Source organism: Echinococcus granulosus, assembly GCF_000524195.1.
Source record: "Echinococcus granulosus chromosome Unknown EG_S00002, whole genome shotgun sequence".
NCBI lineage: Eukaryota > Metazoa > Platyhelminthes > Cestoda > Cyclophyllidea > Taeniidae > Echinococcus > Echinococcus granulosus.
The window spans coordinates 705021-724369 of NW_020170382.1; the positions used below are offsets into that span (position 1 = coordinate 705021).

Genomic DNA, 19349 nt, shown 5'->3' on the forward strand with positions numbered 1-19349 from the left:
CGATTTTAAAAGCAAAGTTGACCCTTTATTCCCTTCATCCCCAGTAGTAATTCAGCGACCGAATCTAGAAACTCAATACAAAACCATTTTTTTGTTAGTGATTACTCAGTACCTCTGAAAAGACACCAAAATCTGAACTAGAGGCTAAGCTTGTATGGTCAAATAAAGAGTATCCAGATGCAACTGTTGCATGGACGAGTTCCGACATTTTCGATAAGGAAATGGAAGTAAGATTTTCGACTTCCCATCTATAAACGTAAATCATTGTGGGTGACTTAATGATGTATAGAGTGAATAGAAGTAGTTGGAAGGACACAAGGAAAACCCATAGTGTTATTAGTTTTTCCTCGATTCAACGTGTATTTCTGGTATCAAAGAAGGAAGGTTGCTATTTATTGCCGTAAGAAGTACCGGAAGATAATGCATTTTAGATAAAAGAAGGGGGAGTAAAGTTGATCAAAATTTTGGAAAGTTGGTTCAAGGTAGGTGGTCAGAATAGGACAAGCTCGGTACTTTTCTTAACCCCCTTGCCGATGTCCGCACTTCTCAACCGTAGCAAATGCAGATCACCAAGTTATACTAAGCTAAAACAAATATGTCATGAGTTGTCCTAGTTACGCAATGTTTTTTGTGAAAATTAACTCCAAAACGTGCTATTGCTCTTTATTATGGAACCACATATGAATGTAGGACGCTCGACTATTCGTGAAAAGATGGCCTAGAACTAAAAGTGGAACTAGAACACCCTTTACAACCTGTTGTAATAAGATCTAGAATCAGTAGATAGTATCGAAATTTGCGACTGCCCAGATTTTGTTAAGACCAAGGAAATGCAAAGGCAGACCCATTTTAAGGCCTAGGGAGGTGTCTCGTCTCTCACAGTGGTGTCTCTTCTACGCTCTCCCCACCAGGCGTAAATCCACAGGATTAACTGATATTTACAAGCCAAAGTATTTCTGTTCAACGTAAATACTGAAGAATAGCATACGGCGCTCATGGAGAGCATAATCCAATTCTGTGCGATAAAAATTATGGCTACTTCTAAATTCAGTAGGTATCCTCCGTAGCTAATGCGGGCATGTGACGACATTGACCCTCAATTTTGAATAAAGCAATACGGGCTGGTACAATGCACTTCTACTCGTCCATCTGCGATAACGAGCAGTATAAAGCGACCAAGTAATATTTACAATAAAATTTACATAGCTTAGGAAGGCTTATCAAATGCTGGATCTATTTAAATAATCACTGTTGGAATCCATCATCATTTCCAGAAGAAAAACAAATTTGCTGCAAACCTCACTTTCCTGCAACGTCCCGTCTCTTGATGCAAACAAGCCAGCCGCAGTCGTCTCCGTTTCTTTCTCACTTACATTTCGTGACTATCTTGAAGAAATACAAAAAAACATTCTTCCTGCTGATTCACTAGTCCTGGTTGTTTCTCACGAAGGAAAGGTATGAGCAGTCTTCATGCACATCTCATAAAAGTCGCGTCATATGACATTCAGCAAATAGATTTCACCCCCAGTCGCTCTTAGGTTGACACGCAGTAAGTAGACAATTCCACCTGCTGTTCACCATCCACACCACACTCAAAACGAGCACAATCTTCTGCAGAACAAGTGATGCGTGACTTAGAAGGTTGGGAGGGAGGAAGGGAGGGAGAAGGTGGTGAGGTGGTGCATCATTTCGGTCGGACCAAACGAGGACATGCTCCTCCGCTTAACGAACTCTGCAATAAAAAATCATTTCTTATCCAAAGTCACCCAGTCATTACACTCACCCTCCTCTCTGTTCACTCATTTAATCAAACAGCCTATAATGCACGGCACATCTGCATAACACATTAAAAAATATGAAGGACGACAAATTGTCAATCTTTGAAGATTACTGTCATCTGCTTTCAATGCATGTCCTGTGGTGCCTATCAGTGTGGCAACATCCCCACCGTTCCCTTTGTGATCTTAAACACTACAAAAGGTGGCTCTTCGTACGCAAATCTCCAACTCTTCTAACTAATAGGGCACGTAAACCAATTCTGCACTGGTGTCAAGGCTAGAGAGCATTCCCCATTTCTCTTTGCACATCTCTCTTGCAGCGGTTCCATAGCAAAATCAAACGAATGCAAATCATCTGCACCACCGTATACAATAAAAATACCACAGAGCGCAAGAAAAGTGGAGAGCACAGTGAATAGAAAATAGCACTGATTAATTGGTCCACATGCTCGATCCACGCTTTATAATGCAAACACAGAAAATCGGGTGAATCCTGCAAGGTCCTACAAGCTACTCCGGCAACCGATCCTCTAGCAAAACATGGCCAAATGCACGTCGACTCCGTTCAAAATAATGTTCTTTTACACCACCTTCTCAAAGCACACTCCAAGTGGATACAATCAGTGTCTCCAGCGACGTACGCCTGTGCTCAAATCCACGATTCCTTGTGGTGCATCGAAAAACGGGGATACAGAAGCGTAATGACACAGGCAGGCAAGTAGCAAAAGCAACAACTCTTTCATGAACACAAATAAATTTTTGTGGTTTTTTTTACCAAGCGATTCACGAAACAGTTTCAGTCCAAACCCCAAAATACGGCTGTCCAAAGTGCTAGCGCATTCATACAATGGTTTGTTTTGATGCAATGAAAAACGAAAGACCAGAAACAAAATACGGTTAAAATAAGTAAAAATAAATACGCCTCCAAAAATCCAGCGATAGTTAGTAAGGAATGTAGGAAACAATATTTATCCAAGCTCCTAAATAAATTTTCAAAAGGAGAGGGTTTACTGTGCCAGTAACAAGCCTCCCTACCCATTTCCATCCTCTGACAATCAAAAATAAGGAAAAATATATGATTATCAAAAAAATCAAGGATTAGGCCCACAATCGCATGGATTTTCCTGGGTCTCCGGAGAATGCAAATCTTTGCTTATCTCAACTCCCTAAAGGAACTACGTTCCCAATTTGTCCTCCAGACATCACCCAAAGACCAGAAAAATACCCATGTGTTTTTCCTTCTTCAAGACCAGAGAAAAATGCACATAATTTGCGACTTTTTTGCAATCCTACCACCCGGTCAGGTCTGTCACTGTGATTCCCAGTGGAACATCTACGTGTGGAAGTAATGAAGACATCTGCTTCAATTCATGTACTCACCCGCTCAACAAACAGGTAGAAGATAATTGAAAATGCAACGGAGGTTAAGTCTAGCCAAATTGAGTTTATTTTTCGATTATCTGACCTCGGACCTGTACCACGATTCAAAGAGAGGAAGCATATGCTGCTGTACAGTCTGTACTCATTGAACCGGAAGAAGAGACAACCAGAAATGAAATATTTTTCAAGCAGGCATGAAGTTGGAGCAAATTTACCTTCTAAGATCCACCGCAAAGCCTGTTTATATACCTGATAAGGTGGACATAAAAATAACCTCCGTTTGAACTCTCAAAATACCAGCCTAAAGCCGAAATCAGGTTTGTCGCAAAAGTTTTATGCATGCTTCGATGTGATATAATTAGTAATGAGACCAAAAGAATTTAACTGAAAAGGCGCAATTCGAGGCCATTTAAGGAACGGGCACTAATAAAAGATGTCTGTGTCTACTAGACGAATGTACTGTAATAGTGTAACGCATGTGTATTTATCATTCAATGACATGCAGTAGAGCATCGTAAAAATAACCAAAAACCTAGAATGCTTCTTTAAATAAAGAAGAGCCGTCATTTATTCCTGTCATTGATGGCCATAGGGAACAAGGAAAAGGGAGGTCAGGTTTATTGAAACAATACTGTGTATCTTAGCACATCCATCCACCAACGATATGTTATGGTGTATCGAAAACACGGAATAATGAACGGCTAAAAAGAATACAACTTAAGAAACGCTATTCTAAAGTCAGAGTCACTTTAAAAAAATACGTCACAGATAATAAAAAAATAGACGAATGGGTTAGGTGGAGTAAGTGAAAAGCTACGGCAGAGACACACTCGCAGCAGGCTGCAGAAAGACTTTATTGGTCTCAGGCAGCCGACGATAGAGCCAGATGGTGGCGAAAGTAGTGATGGCGCTGTAGAAGACAAAGATAATCACCTCGCCAATCCCGGCGCTAACATTGGCATCGTTGGAGGTGCTGCCACCGAGAGCGTTGACGAGAGGTTGGAAGGTCTGGGTAACGACGAAGGAGGTGATCCAGTTGACCGCCACAGCTGCACCACCCACAGTGCCTCTGTGCTGAGGGGGAAAGAGCTCCGTACTCACCAACATCGCTAGCGGTCCCCAGCCGCACTGGAAGCCCAGAAGAAATCCTACCAGTGACAGACTTGGCACCACGGGTGACAACTGCATAATAAAGAATACACTATTCTAGATGGTTTGCCTTCTTTCAACATACACAGAATTAAGCTTAATGATCTTGTTGACTGAGATAATTTAAAGTCCTGCACTATCTGTTCAAGATGGTATTTATTTCCAGTGTCAACAATTTTGGTAAATCGTTTTACATGAACTAGAAAACGGCGGCTTTGGAATCCGTTTAAAGGGATATCTTGCCTCATTTGCTTCAAGTCATTTGCCTTCTGATACAGTCCACGATCTTACCTTCAGTGAGTCACGGGTGATACCACCAACCAGCTTTGTGTGGGTGACTTCAATGTTTGAGAGACAAACAAGTATTTTTTTGGAAAATATATCTTCACTCAATTCCATGGGGCAAAGTTTGGCGCTATTTCTCCTTAAAGCAATCTTGAAAGTGTAAATAGTAAAGCAGGACTTAAATCTTTGCACCAACATGTAGATCGCTATTTCTGCCCACTGAGGCTATGAGAAAACTTGAGAAACTCGCAAAAAGGCTGTTCTGTTTACGGAAAAGAGTAAACGTGAATCACTCTTAATCACTTCTCCACCATCTTGAATTGAAAGAAGGATTAAGAGCGGAAGTAGTGACTTGTCACAAGCAGGAAATTCCAACCTATGGGAGGAGAAAAGGGTCGATTGTTAAAAATGTTAGTGGAGGAAATTAGGAGTTTTTTACAATTAGATGCATGTATAATGGGAAGTAGCGAGAAGTACCAGTAAGTAGAGAACTATTAAGATGTTAACCGTTAGATCTGCAATTAGCACAAAACTTCGTGATAACCATTTAATAGGGTTTAAGAAAATTAATTACAGCTATTTAAATAAATTTGACGTTCCACGACAATCTTGGAAAGCCAAAATAGCTTGAGAATTGAGTTTTAGAGATTTAAGGAGCGCTGTAAACAAAAGGCACAACCCTAGGACGCAGTGAAATGAACTTTGGACTGTAACATCTGCCACGCAAAAAAGAACGACCGAAATTGCGTCCTAAACACGAAGTTAAGGCAGTTTATTGATGGAAAAGACGGCTGGGTCAGTATGACATATGTCGCGTCCAGAGGTCAAGGATGCGACTGCTACCGATATACAGGAATTATTAAGGATTCCAGTTACACAGGCGTTGCAAATGCCAAGTGTCCTCAGTAAATCAGACGGCTGCGCGGCTACTTTAGCCAACAGAATAACACAAGACCACACCCAGCAAAGAAAATTCTAGATTGGTCACTCTTTCCCCCCTCCCCAATCTACCTTGGCATCCCCCCTTGCTATTACAGAAGGAAATTCGAATGAACTTTCAAACAGCACCATTGCCGTTATTACTGAATTCAGGGCGTTCAAGTGTGGAAACAGTTAAACGACTAAGAACAGATTCAATAAACAAAGCAGCCTGGTTGTAACAATAAAAGCAATTTTAATAAGTTAAAGGGAAGACTAATATCACAATAGTTAGCCGAAAACTATGATAATTTTTACCAAAAAGGAGGTAAATCAAAGATGTTTATCTTTAAAGAAATGAAGTTTTGGGTGCATGATTCCAGAATTCTTTACTAAAAACCAAAGGTCCATTTTAAAGGTCATGAACATCGAACAAATTTAGCCTTCAAACATAAATTAGCACAAAGACCATAAGAGTCGCGTCTATACAGTGCTAGAATTCGCAGAAATGCTTAATGTTTGGGTTACCTAAACTGTATCACTTAAAGCATTCGCTCTCAACGTCACTTATGTGTAGCGTTCCGATTATGTCATCTAAACTCGGCGTCGCAAGTAGGTGGCACGGGCCCTTCATAGGTTTAGGCTACCCACTTGCATCAAATCATGCGTTGTAAAAAGGCCTCTTGAGGTTAAACAAATCAAGTGGATGCTAGATGCTGTGAGATAGTTACACCCCACTCCGTTTTGGGGCAGCTGTAGCAGCAAATGGATTGGGAGGTAGGGTGTGTATCCAAAGAAAGCGCATTCATCCCATCATTAGGGCTGGTGGTGTTACGAAAGTACGGGAGAAGCTTTTAATTCAAATTCAAAATGAACACAAGTCGACGATGCCAGAAGGGCTGGGTACTCGGATGCACTCAGAAACTGAGAATGTTGGTAGGAGAGCTTTTTTAGTGCGGCGGTTATCCTGTGATGGATTATGAATGCATCGTAAGCATATCCTTTGACATTAAAACGCCTTATATGTGTTCATGTCAGTGACTTTATCAACGCTTATCCTTCTTGTAGGTGAAAAGTAGCACTTGAGTTATACGGAGTGACAGTGGACTTAAATGCAAAGAAAAGATGGTAGTGAATTCTCTAGACATTTGGCCAAAAAAAGCCTATTCAATGCAATCCTAACACTTCGAATAGCTTGATTCAGCGGTGAACAACTAATAAGCACATGAAATGCGCTTGATACTAGAATCCAAATACAAAAAATATACCTTAAGAAAGTATGAAGCCATGCACAACTTCAGATGTCAAATGAAGAACCAAAACTTCACATAAACGGTCGCAACAGATATCGACGCCCTTCGTCAAACACGTGATACCAGGGCAACAATGACAGCTTATTCAATCATTAATGAATCTTTTGGAGAAGCAGTTTTTCCTTTACAAAGAACTATATCAAATTCCAACGCTGTGGAGGGACATGCAGTTGAAATGAAGACAGATTAATCGGCTATATTTCAAGCTATAAAAAATAAGCAAGTTCATTTCAAGTCTAGAGTGAATTGCCTTTCCACTCATTTATTAAGCAATCATCTGAATTGGTAACAAATGATACTGCGGTTTTTCATGATGAATTGACGAAAGTTGATAATCCCCATAGAGGAGAGCTACAAGAAAAACGGAGGAATGCTATCTGAAAAGATCGTGAAACAACCTTTCAAACGTTCATGTCGAAAAATGACGAATGAATAGGGCATTAAAATTTGTATGAGATTTGCAGCTCTGATTGAAAAGTTTAATGTTAAAGAAAGTTATTTAAACCAAACAAATTGTTCCAAAAAAAATGGACCCAAGAAGGCGAAAGAGAACGGTACCCGAACAGAAAATAAAAACGAAAGACAATTACCAGGCAAAGGCGTAAAGAAGCGCAAAGTGCAAAGGCGAATGGAGGTAGGTAGGAAGGGAGAGGGAGAGAGAGCAAGAGATCAGCCGGATTGACGCGTAGCGAATGTGCATCAAGCGCGAGACAAAGGCATGAGTAAAGCACCAGCAGCTCCTGCACTGGAGGTAGAGACAAAGATCGGATTCGTCTCAGGCAGTCGTCTGTGGAAATAGGCAGAAGCGAGGGAGGTAATCACGGCGTGCGTCACAAAGACCACCAATTCGCCCTGTCTGTCGAGAAGATTCACGATGGGCTGGAACGCCTGAGTCACCAAAAAGGTCACACCCCAGTTGATTGCCACTGCAGCCGAGCACGCTGCACCTCGATAATCAGCGGGGAAGAGTTCTAGGACGATCAGCGTTGCTAGGGGACCCCAACCGCACTGGTAGCCCAGCAGAAAAACCAGTATCGCGGCCAGTGGCGAAATTGGAGCCGAATTCGGGAACTTGACAGACAAGAAGAGGTGAGGGAAGGATGCAATGGGAATGTTAGTGGGTTATAGAAAGGGAGAGGTCAGAGCTGCTGCTGCGATATGCATTGTTGCATGAAAGTAGCGAAAACAAAAAAGTTAAGGCTAGTGATGGCATTCTAGTGGTCTTGGATGGCAGGTTTGATAGGGTTGCAGACTACTGGCTAATTCATAAAAATCAGAATAATTATCGAGCTTAACGGATAACCAAAATGATACAAAATAATAAAAAAGAGATTTTTAATACTTCTAGACAAAAACACCTTTCTGAAAAAGGAGAGAGGTTAGATAGAATCAAAGAAAGTGTGTCAATTAAGTCAATTTTGGAACAGAAAATCGCATTCACTCATTGATACTAAAATACCTATTTTATGAAGCAATTTTTCCACAAAAAATGTGGATCCTAAATGACTCAAACAAAAATGTTCGTTGTTTTATAACATTGAAAAGTCTTTAAAAAAGTGCTTATGGTGACAATTGACGGGACTTTTAGTTCTACTTGGTTTAGATGTATTACTGAAGAGATAGCTTTGACATTTGTTGGTCTTAGTTGAAAAATAATAATAATAATTCCAACCATTTATTTCCGAGTTGGGGTGCTTTCAGTTGGATATCACAATGTTAGCCTTAGGATTTTGGGAATGGAGGAAATACATAGGTACATGCGGAATTAACTATGGACCTTCTTTCACTGTTTGAAATAAAAATTAAATCAGATTCAATAGCTGAAGCGTTGAGAAATTGGGCGATTCCATGAGGTTAAAATGCAGTGCAAAAGATAAGCGATGGTAGGGATCACAAAACATATGGCGTGGGAGTAAAATGAAATGGCAAGAGATTCAAAAGTTCATACCCACACATATGAATTGTAAAAGAAGCTCTGCTCACACCGGTAAATGGTTTTTATTCGGCAACGTTAACCAGCCTTGGATCACAAAAAGCTTGCATTAGATGGACCGATTTCCAACTTTTGGGAAAAAGCTTAATGAATTATGAATAAAGTAAATCAATGACCAATATTAATTGCTTTGAAAAATGGACAATTGGTCTGTAAGTACCCTCCACAGAGCTTGAATTAACTACCAAAGAAAATTCACCACAGTAAGTACGTAGCCTACAAAGTGAACCAAAGTAAGACGAAAGACAGCTTTGCTAGACAAGTTTCCGCGTTTAAAATAGTATGCCTACACGACTACCTCGGTTTCAGTCCAAAATAGATGAGTTGAATCTAGCTATTACAAAAACTTATGCGATCTTTAGGAGACTATCAAGATAATGATGAGCGCACAAATTCTGTCCGCTTTTTTGGGAAGATGTTTGAAACAGCCGAAAATAACTGTTTGACCCGGACTCAGAACAAAGACGTCAACAAGTTATCTGTAGTGCCAAACTTTACTGCAATGGAAAACAGCAGTTCAGGGGTGCGAAATTCGTCAAATTCAACTGCGCAAAGCAGTTGAAAAAAAATTCCCCTGACTGGAGAAAACTTTGACCAATTATTCACATACGATTGAAAGTTAGACAAATTCTTCGCCTTGTACCCAGCAATAAAAAAACATAAGCGCATATGCGAAGGCAATTTACGTCGATCAGGCGATTCGACAGTTAGTGAAAACATATATGATCTATTCACCAAGACACTGCCGAAGCCCCACTTCTGTTCCATTTAATCGGTTGGTAGGTTATATCAAAGGCAATAGGGAATGCTACCAAAGGAACCAGTGTAACATCAATAATGATACTAGATTCCAGAAAAGCCCTTGATACAATACTTTGTGGGTTATTAGAAGGAACGGAACAAAGCCGCGCGACTCGAGACGATGGCATACACACAAACAATTACCCATTGCGCTGGTGTTACTGCAACTCTAACTGAACAACCAGAAATTAGACTCTACATAGCCAAGTGTTGGAAGATGGGAAATGCGCAGAAAAAGCAGAAGAATGCTGATGACAATTACCACAGAGTATTTTAGTTGCGTAAAATACCACTTCCCTAATCTCTCGCATTGCCTAAAGTCCTGCCACCGAATTCAACTATTAAGGAAGTTTGGATGACAGTTTGACGGCGTTAAACGTGAATGAAAGCGTTGGATTTAGATCAGTCATGTAGACAATCAAAATACGTCTTGAAAATTAAATTAGGCATTTTTACCTTCTCTCCAAAGTGCTGAAAGAAAGCCAGTCAAGCTAATCAAACTACCATCTGTGGCCAAGCTCAAAGAAGGGATACTTGCGCGTATTTGGATCAGCAAATAAAATGAGAGTAAATATTCTCAACTAAACTATCCAATTCTCACTCACAATATCAATGAAGTAAACCAATTTGCCATCGGTTTTAAGAAGAATTGCTCGCAGGTACATTGTATTAATAGCTAAACTAAAGCGCAGGCAGGTATACATCGTTGAGAGGTGAAATTATATGTAATAAAACATTTCGCAGTTCGCATGCCACTTAACAATCCATCATGCTAGCTACAAAAAATGTAAACAAGCCCCGTCACTCCAAGTAGTCTCTTTTTACAGCTGTTGATAGGAAAATGAAACAGCATTCAATTGTCGATGTCACAAGAAACCAAACCGATAAGGAATAAGGTTGCAGCTGGATTTTTGATTTAAAGCAGCAAGATGCCTATAATTTGGCCACCAGGCTTATAGTCCTGTAAACCTTCTCCAAGTTGACGGTTACATTTATTGTAAATTAGTTTGATTCATGACTGTCAAAGATGACCCACGTGTTGCATCGATGGCGCCACTAAGTAAAACCACCCTAAAAGAACGATAATTTCACGTTTTGCCGACCAAATGTGCAAAACAAGCGTTCACTACAGATAGCTTAAACCGCGTAGACTCACACCCACCTAATAACTACAAAGGTATTCCTATACATGCACACCTGCGTACTTTCGCACCCGTCTTAAGTGATAATTCAAACAATATGTCGGCTTCACTTATCCTCCTAACCTTCCAGCCTTTTCAAGCGCGTCGGTAAAAAAGGTTCCTTTATTCAAGAAAAACTTGAAAAGTATAAATAAGGACTCACTTGCTGGCCGATGGCGAAGAAGAACATGGAGATAGACATGAGAACGCCCGTGGCAACTACCAGGAGGCGTCGGGGCAGGCGATTGATGATGAGGAAGGAGGCGAGGAGGGAGAAGAAGAGTTGGGCCAGTCCGAGGGTGAAGGCACAGCGCGCCGAGTGAGTGACGTGGACCATACGTTGACACAAGGGTTCAGTGTAGAAAGTGATCACATTGATGCCTGTAGTCTGCTGTGCCACCATCAGCAGCAGCGCAATTCGCAGATTGGCACTCAACTCTGGTGGGATGGTGACGCAAGGCAGCAGGAGGCGAACCAGCCAAGAGGTGGAACTGCTATCGCCAGCACTGTCTCTGAACACGTGCTGGCGCTGGGGTAAGAATGGAGGCTTCTCAGCGTCGGCACTGCTATCTGAGGGAAGTTCGGACAGTTCTTGTACCGCCACCTTTTGCTATAGAGAAAAGATTGATAAAACCAGTTTTACCTGATATAATACAGACTGAGCTCCCATAGGTTACTAATGATTCTTTCCAAAAAGTATTTGCTTAAATGGATCACAAAATTGGATCAATGGCGCTACAGGATTCAACATTTGTATCGACCAACAGGTTGGATTGCATCCCTTGCTAAGCAGATTTATTCTCAAATAAGGAATAAAGATCCTGTTGTTACTGTACTAGCACTGGAAAAAACGACAGAAATAAAATCTAGTGTTCTTATGAAAACGAGTCTAGTCATAACAACTGGTCGGGGGATTCGAAGCCTACAATAAACTGATTTATTTTTCTAAAATCGACTTCTTAAGGCGTACAATTCAACAGTGTAAGGTGGTACAGTATGCAAACAGCCAAAAAATACTTTATTTAGGATGAAATCAACTTCATTTCAAGAGCATTTTTTGACCTTTGGAGTGCTTATTTCGATTCTGCTCAACCGAAAATGTAATTTGAGAATGGTTTTAATAATACGACAGAATTCAGCACTAATGTCAGTCAGTGGACAAAATTACAAACTAATTGGAACTATTTTCCCTCAAAGAAGAAAGAACGTTATGATATCTACCGCAAATCCGAATACCAGACTGCTCATCGGTATAATGAACGCAAGCTTCATCGTGATAAATCGAGCTATTTCAAAAAATTTCGCAGCTCAATTAAAAGTGACCGAAATATGGAATCCGATAGCTTGACGAACAAAAAAAACGTTTTTTTTTTCTGTTGAAAAAGGGTTTAAGTGCAGTCAGTGATTAACGAAATACGTTTTATTTTGTGAATATTGAGTTTTTGAGGTGTTTGAATAACCAATAATACAGCCTAAAGTGAGCAGAATTCTTTTAAAGATAAAAAACGGGCGCATAGATACCATGGTATTTAATGAGAAGGGAAATAGTAGACAGAAAGTCAGTGTACAGAACAGAAGCCGGATACCAGGGTGCAACCACTGCACACGTGGCACCCACACACACGCATACAACCACACAACACATTAGAATTACGCGTAGGAAGCAAAGCATTTATTGGAAAGAAAAAAAGCGCTATTCATTTAATAAGTACGGATAGCTTTAAAAGCGTGTCTCCCTCAAATGTCATGAGAGAAAGGTTTGACAGGGTCAGAAGGGTCTTGGATAGGAGCAGACAAGGCATATTCAACTACCAGACACTAAAATATTCGTGGAGCAACGTCTACTTCTACGTTGAGTTAAAAAATCGCTTTTTATATATACATATGTACATAATAGTCGTTTAAGGATATTTGCACTTGTCGATAGCCTAGGGTTTAAAAGCAGGGCAAAAACCCTCTCTGAAACTCGTTAGCTTTGCGATGTATGTAGCTGTCACGACCGTGGATCATGGAAACAACTATAAGTTGTGAACTGTAGGGCTAAAGTCAAAATAAGTCAATTGAAAATTAAGAGAATCCCTAAAATAGATCTCAGAAGTCATATCAGATTACAGAGAATTAAAAGTTTCAGGTTATTAAGAATTGTGTTTTGTATGTAAAATAAACACATTATCTGTTGTCCTAGCACGATTAGTTAAGGTATCTTGCACCATTACTACATTTAATTAAGCAACCTATGGATTACCAAAGCATTAAAAGTAGACTTGATGCATAAACGTAAACAAATCATGGGGACACAGGATATTGTCCAAAGGCAAACCACCGCCGACTGGATTCATGGGCATTTAATATGGACCAGTCCGCGAAGGATGTAAAGCAATCCGTGAGAGAAATTATCAGAATTAAAGTGTGAATCAAAATTGGAGTTATTCATCCGCATAAGAAACAAGAAAGTCCGCTGGAAGCCACAAACAAGGTTCAAAACTCCCGTCTTATTCCAACCCGAAACAGCCTAAATTATGCTATAAGTGGAGATACGTGATCGAGGTTTGATAACGGTGGTTACTATCAGAAAGTTATATGAAGGTGGATGGACACATTCATTGGGTTTCAACTCACCAACATAAAGAATGTCAAGATGTGTAATAATCCATCAGATGCATGAATAGGGCGTGAGTTTCGTTCAAGCACAGATATGTGAAGGTATTTCAAGAGTCACTTCTCTCGTAAAAATCACTTATTTAGTTGTATTTAGGAGTCCAAAATTAATAAAGACACTACTAAAGACGCTCTGGATGAATTATTGTAAGATAAATTATCGACGAATGCCAAGGAGAAAGCTATAAGTGTAGCCTTTTGTTGACATGAGTTGTTTTACGTAAAGCAAGTCACGTAGAGTCTCAAGCCATCACGTTTTTCAACCTCAATTCGGATTCGAAACAAAAGTATAAGCTGCTCTCTGCATTTTTGAAGACATGTACCTTTGAAATTTGTTTGGTGGCCATTAACTGGGGGACATAAAAGGCAAATACGGAAGACTAAAAGCGACCACCCACATCCAATCGAAGCCAAGTGAGGTTCCTCAAAGCCGCTTGCATCTGGTTGCGTTTTGCCAACCAAGCCGGCGACTCGGGCAGATAGAAAGTAGCCCCGGAAAGCACCACCGAGATGAGGACCATGAGTTCCGCAGTCTCGTACCACGTAGCAACCATACCGCAGTAGTAGGCGAAACAGGTGCCCGCCACCGTGGCGACCTGAGCAAGGGAGCCGATTCGGCCCGATTGGTGCGGTGGCGCGACCTCCACGAGGTAGACGGAGCCCACGGCGGTCATCATGCCAGCGGCGAGACCGGAGAGGATGCGGCCGAGGAGGAGGGAGGAGACGAGAAGTGGCTCCACCTTGGTGGAGGGAGGTGAGAGACCCTGTGCGGCAGCAATCAACAGCCAACCGATGATGGAGGGCGCGGCAGATATGCGAAGCGCTGCACGTCGACCCAGGGTGTTGAGAACCGGGCCCACGATAAGGCTGCCAACTAACGCCCCCAGGTTAATTAAACTGGAGAAGAAGGCAATCAGGTTGTCGCCAATGAGTAGTTGCGCAGAGACTGAGGATGAGAAACCGAGAGAGATACCTGGATGGATAGAATTATGCAGGCAATGTTTATAGCTGGTGCAGAAAGTCTGGGAGCATGTAATGCAATGCAAACATACCGCAAATAAAAGGTCCAATTGATATTATAGTTACGGTTGCAGTGAATCTGATGTGGTGAATGTGGTAGCTCCCCGTCATCATGAACAATGCACGCTGGAACGTTCCGTACCAAAATAATCTGGTAAAGCGCTCTGCCGATGCAATCACGTTACGAGAAAGCCGAGGCTGGATTGCACAAGCTTGAAATGTGATTGGGTGCATGTGGCCTTGAAGCAGCAGCATGCTGAAGGTACGTACAGTTCTACATTTTCTCCTACTTTTCATTCATTTCTGTTCGTAACAGTATTAAAGTTGTACTATTATTGCTTAATGCTCCTGATTAGTTTTAGATGGTGTTGTCTTTAAAACGTGGAACTCTAAAACCGATTCAATAAACATCAATAACTAACTAACCCTGATCTAGTAATAAGGCACGATGGGTTTGGGTTTGAAGTGTCTCTATACTAAGGATAATATTCGTAATAATTAGGAGCCCAAAACATATTGTTAGAGAGCAACTCAGATGTAAATCGCCTAAAAGATCCGAAACAGCACTCATGCCAAGAATATCTGAATTTTGAAACGGATTTGTGCGTGTTTCCAGTAGCGCCTACAAGTGTTTGATTTGGGTTTTTGAGTCAATGAATACTTTGCATCTAGCTATGCCTGCCAAACGTTCTCTAACTGAACTGTAATACAATGGCCATGCCAGTAGCGCAAATACCTTCTCTACGCCAAGTATATACATTCCGCCTGAGTATTGTTTAATACCTATATTGTTTAAATGTGCATTTCAGGGAGGAGGCAAGGTTATACTTCGAGTCTGGTGACAGAGTCGGCGTCTCTCAAGCCTAAGAGCAATCGCGGTTCTTCCCCCTCTAAACTTTGTACTTATTTTCCAGACCCCCTTTCCTCTAATAAATCTGTCGGGTTTAGATTAACCGGGTTGTTCAAAGAGCACTAGGAACAGGGAAGAGGAGACCTGCTAGTCACGCCCTACAACCTTGTCTTCATTCGCTTTCAGGAAAGTTTTGGGGTGCTACAGAACATCCTTGCTTATGCTACGAAAACTTGAGATAAAAGCTTAGAGTCGAAAAACTATTGGAACAACTTGAATAAGCATTGAACTTAACATTTTGCACAAAACTTAACATTTCGCACAAAACCTAACATTTTGTGAAAGCAGAGATAAATTTAATACAATCTTGTAACATTATATAAAATATTTTAGTGGCCTTAGACAACCGAGGCACTATATTTTGAATCGGAAAGTACCTACGCATAATCACCTTAGAAATAGCTGTTAAAAGATAGAAAGATGGAGTATTATGGTAGCTTAGTTATTATTATATTCTTTTTTACTATGTAAACTTCCCTTACAACCCACTGCAACTAACGCACGTGTTTTATTTACCATAGTACGTTCCGGTAAATTTGAAGGCGTGTGAGATGCTTTCCATTGTCAATTCGACAAAGTCTGCATGGAATGAGTTCCAGTTCCCGAAATTTCAGGTATTTTGTTCTCCTATAGAGTATGATCTTCAGGTTGAGATCGGTGAAATAGCCTCTACGATTGCATCTGTTCAGGAGCGCGACCGTTTCTCGCGGAAAAAGCTGGTTGATGCTCTTCTTCAATTTCGTAATTCTGTTCCGGAGGTAACTAACGGTTCTTCTAGTTGCGTAGAGTTCTTCCACTTTGTAAATTATCTAATTTATGGGTTTCATTCATTGGAGATGTAGCATTGGTTCCTTAACGCAGTCTTCTACTCCCTTTTGTACTGCCTGTCGATTTATTCTTTTTTGATCAAACAATTGGCAGATTAAGGAGCAAGTAATCAAGTGGCGATAGCGCACTTGTATGTCGTTGTAAAAGCACGTATACATTTGATGTCCAAGCCCTGCTATTCTCTCATCATGCATAACTGGGTAACTTCATTTCTTCAATATTTCAGTGTCCGTACCCTTATTCTTTCGCCTGCTGTTATAAGAAATAATGTATCCTAAACTAAGTTTAGGCAGGGCTTGCAGCGTTGGGGCAGCCTTGAGTCAGTAACTTTTTTCACCTCTCAGTGTGATTTCAAATATTGTTAAGGATTTAACTAAATTGTATTTCCTGTCTCTCGTGATCAGCTAAATTCAACTCGTCTTTAAAAGTGTAACTTATGGTTCCACTTCCATTTAAGTCTTCGTGCCGGATTTTCTGTCCCCTGGCCTTCAGATTGAACGTTAACTCTTGGTCTTGAAGCAGTTTTCCTGTATTTCTTATCCGGATCGCAGTCGAGGTTGTCGCTCAATCCATATTAACTTCGATTCCTCGCCACGGGTCTTATTTTTCATCCCAGGAAGTTAGAAAGGCTGCCGCATCAGTGTTGAAGAGCTTTCAAACAGAAGTTGACAGACTGACCATCAGAAGTCAAAAGGCTGAGGACGCGTTTATCCAAGTCTACCAGTGTCTTGCTGAAATGCCAGGTACCATTTAGCCTAACTTAATTTATTTTGTATTACAGAAAGACCGTTTTTGCAAAGCAGTACTATTAGACTATTGGGTCTATGCTCAAGTGCGTGAATAGAGGTACCAAATATTTTGGTAAATGGATAAGCTTCCCAAAAAAACTGAATTTAAAATTGCTTATTTCTTTAGAGACAGTGGGGAATAAATCACCTTGAACTGTCCTATGATGCTTGGATCTCAGATCTGCATACTTTTTTTTGACTCCTTTCCGCTCTTTCAAATGGGCAAATTATATATTTGATCATATTCATTTAGACTAATCACGATAATCATGGTTCGCATAGTTCTGTAGTGAATATCATTATTGTTTTGCAGTTGTATTTCACTACTAACTGCCAAATGTTTGATCTCAAATCATCACAGTTTCTGCAGTTAGAAGGCACAGTTATTTCAAAAGGGATCAGTCAACTTTTCTCTGCGTATCATTCACTTACTGGACTCTAATGCTCCTCGTAGTACTTTATGTTTGTTCAATTTCTTCCAAATATAAATAGCTTCGATATTTTCGTTCCACATTCCCCTCGTTTTTTTTCGGGTGACTTTATCGACAACTGTTTGAGCATAGGCTCAAGATTTATTCATTGGAGTGGAATCCACCTACTACTTCTGTTCTTCGAACAATTTTTAAGAAGTTACGAGCAGCAAAGTTCACCTACTTGGTTAAGTGTTAGGGCTTTGTGTATGGTCCAATGAATGTATCCACTCGCTTCCATTAAATGGTAGTCGAGCTACAGGGAAATCTTCATTCTTTGCCAATGAATCGACATGTTTTTTTAAGAATTTTGACCACGAGGGTTCTCTCTATTCGCACTTGAGGCATTACCTTCTTAGGCCTCGACTTGAGCTAATAAATTACGGAGGAAGAGGTAGCCTTGGTGGTTTACTCGTCTGATAATATCTCAAAAGTAAAATAGGGAAATCCAGGTGAAATGCCAATATCGAAGCCTAATCACTTGACCCGCTCATTTAAACTGTTTCGGCCTGCTACCGTCACTCTACTTCAAAAAGTCGGTATAGCAGTCGAACCCGAATTTAAACTTGTTAAAGTATGTCAAGTTCAGCATTGGTCACTACTGAAATCAACTAATCAGTTCTTGTTATATGTGATCGCTTTTTATTTATTGGTTACAAAGTAATCGGACCATTTTGGCAGTAATGGTACAATGCATCCCTAAGTAACTGATTCTATCCCGCTAGATCATGTAAACATTATTTTATCCTCAGCCTTACCGTTACATTTTCTTTCCTTATTCTTACTGTCCTCTTACTCATCATTTCTGTCCTGCAATATGGATACAAAGAATTCAATTGGCAACTTGTCTTTTAGATCCCTCTCTGGCTCTAGCGGAGGTAGAATCCATAAGCAAAGAAGCCCAGTGCGCCTCAGATCTGAAGATTGAGAATGCGCGACTGCGAGAGACCATCGAGGGATTGAAAAGGGGACTCTACGTGGGCAAATCGGAAGGTGCGTTCTCTGCCGTATCTTACCACCTCTCACTCGTGTTACGCCTCCACTATTGGATGATTGCGAGGTCATGAGATTGTTCACTTGAAACAAGTCATGCTCCAGCTTTGTACGACCTCTCCTCATCGACTTTCTTAGCCGATGAATTAACCAGCATTGATAATTGAGGCAAATGATACATCAAGCACATCCTGCATTGTAAATCAACACACTTTGAGGGTTTTTATTTGTGACTAGGACCCACTGTTAGCGTTAAACTTATTGTTCAAAATGTATTCGCATTTCGTGGTCGTAAGCTTGTACATCTTACCCAAGTTTTTTCAAATGTTCCCTTATACGATGCAGGTCATGAAATTTGCGCGTCTTAAATAACACCTCCCAATCCACGTCCTTGTAGGTATCGGATGATCAAAGAATTGTGTGGTTTTTGGTATAGTTCGCTGCAACGGTTTATTGTGACTTGTAGGGGACTGTAAAATGCATGCTATCAGTTATACGCGTGCACTGGAAGCATGGACATGTGTAAGTCTCTAGGTTCTCTCCCTTGTGCTCCTCATTCCTTCCCCGTTGCCTGAAACCCTTATGTCATAAATGGTAGAAGGTGATACAAGTTTTGCAAATATTCTGGACAATGTGTATAGACATCGTCTCCGAAGCTGCGGTAGCCAGGTTCTAGCTAGATATGTCGCAAAACAGAAAAGAGTTGGAGATTAATGTGTGAAGAACAGCCTTTACTAGTGTTTAAGGTCACGAGGGAAAAGGCGTGGAAGCTATCATTCAAACAATCACCCTTTGGCATGCGCTGGAAGCAGATGACAGTAAGCTTCAAAGACTGACAATTTGTCGTCTTTCGTATTTTTTAATGTGTTATGCAGATGTGCCGT

General features: G+C 40.7%; 3 protein-coding genes across 3 annotated transcripts in view; 1 reads left to right on the plus strand and 2 right to left on the minus strand. All coding sequences in view use genetic code 11, as the record gives it.

Annotated features, from left to right (window-relative positions):
* Positions 1–3971: 3971 nt before the first annotated feature.
* Positions 3972–4706, minus strand: EGR_00467 (Solute carrier family 2, facilitated glucose transporter member 6; the record flags this gene model as incomplete). Its single annotated transcript, XM_024489716.1, has 2 exons — positions 3972–4340; positions 4599–4706. 2 exons carry the CDS (start codon positions 4704–4706, stop codon positions 3972–3974), a joined length of 477 nt encoding a protein of 158 aa, XP_024355713.1.
* A 2816-nt stretch (positions 4707–7522) lies between these two features.
* Positions 7523–14587, minus strand: EGR_00468 (Sugar transporter ERD6-like protein; the record flags this gene model as incomplete). The annotated part of the gene is made up of 4 exons (XM_024489717.1): positions 7523–7894; positions 10962–11408; positions 13855–14429; positions 14509–14587. 4 exons carry the CDS (start codon positions 14585–14587, stop codon positions 7523–7525), a joined length of 1473 nt encoding a protein of 490 aa, XP_024355714.1.
* Positions 14588–15937: 1350 nt separating this feature from the next.
* EGR_00469 (Protein CASP) overlaps positions 15938–19349 on the plus strand; it is a gene marked incomplete at both ends in the record, with an annotated part of 10624 nt that continues 7212 nt past the window's right edge. Inside the window, 4 exons of the mRNA XM_024489718.1 lie at positions 15938–16000; positions 16034–16144; positions 16831–16957; positions 18328–18465. Of these exons, the coding sequence (XP_024355715.1) occupies positions 15938–16000; positions 16034–16144; positions 16831–16957; positions 18328–18465 (439 nt within the window). The remainder of the gene's footprint in view (positions 16001–16033; positions 16145–16830; positions 16958–18327; positions 18466–19349) is intronic.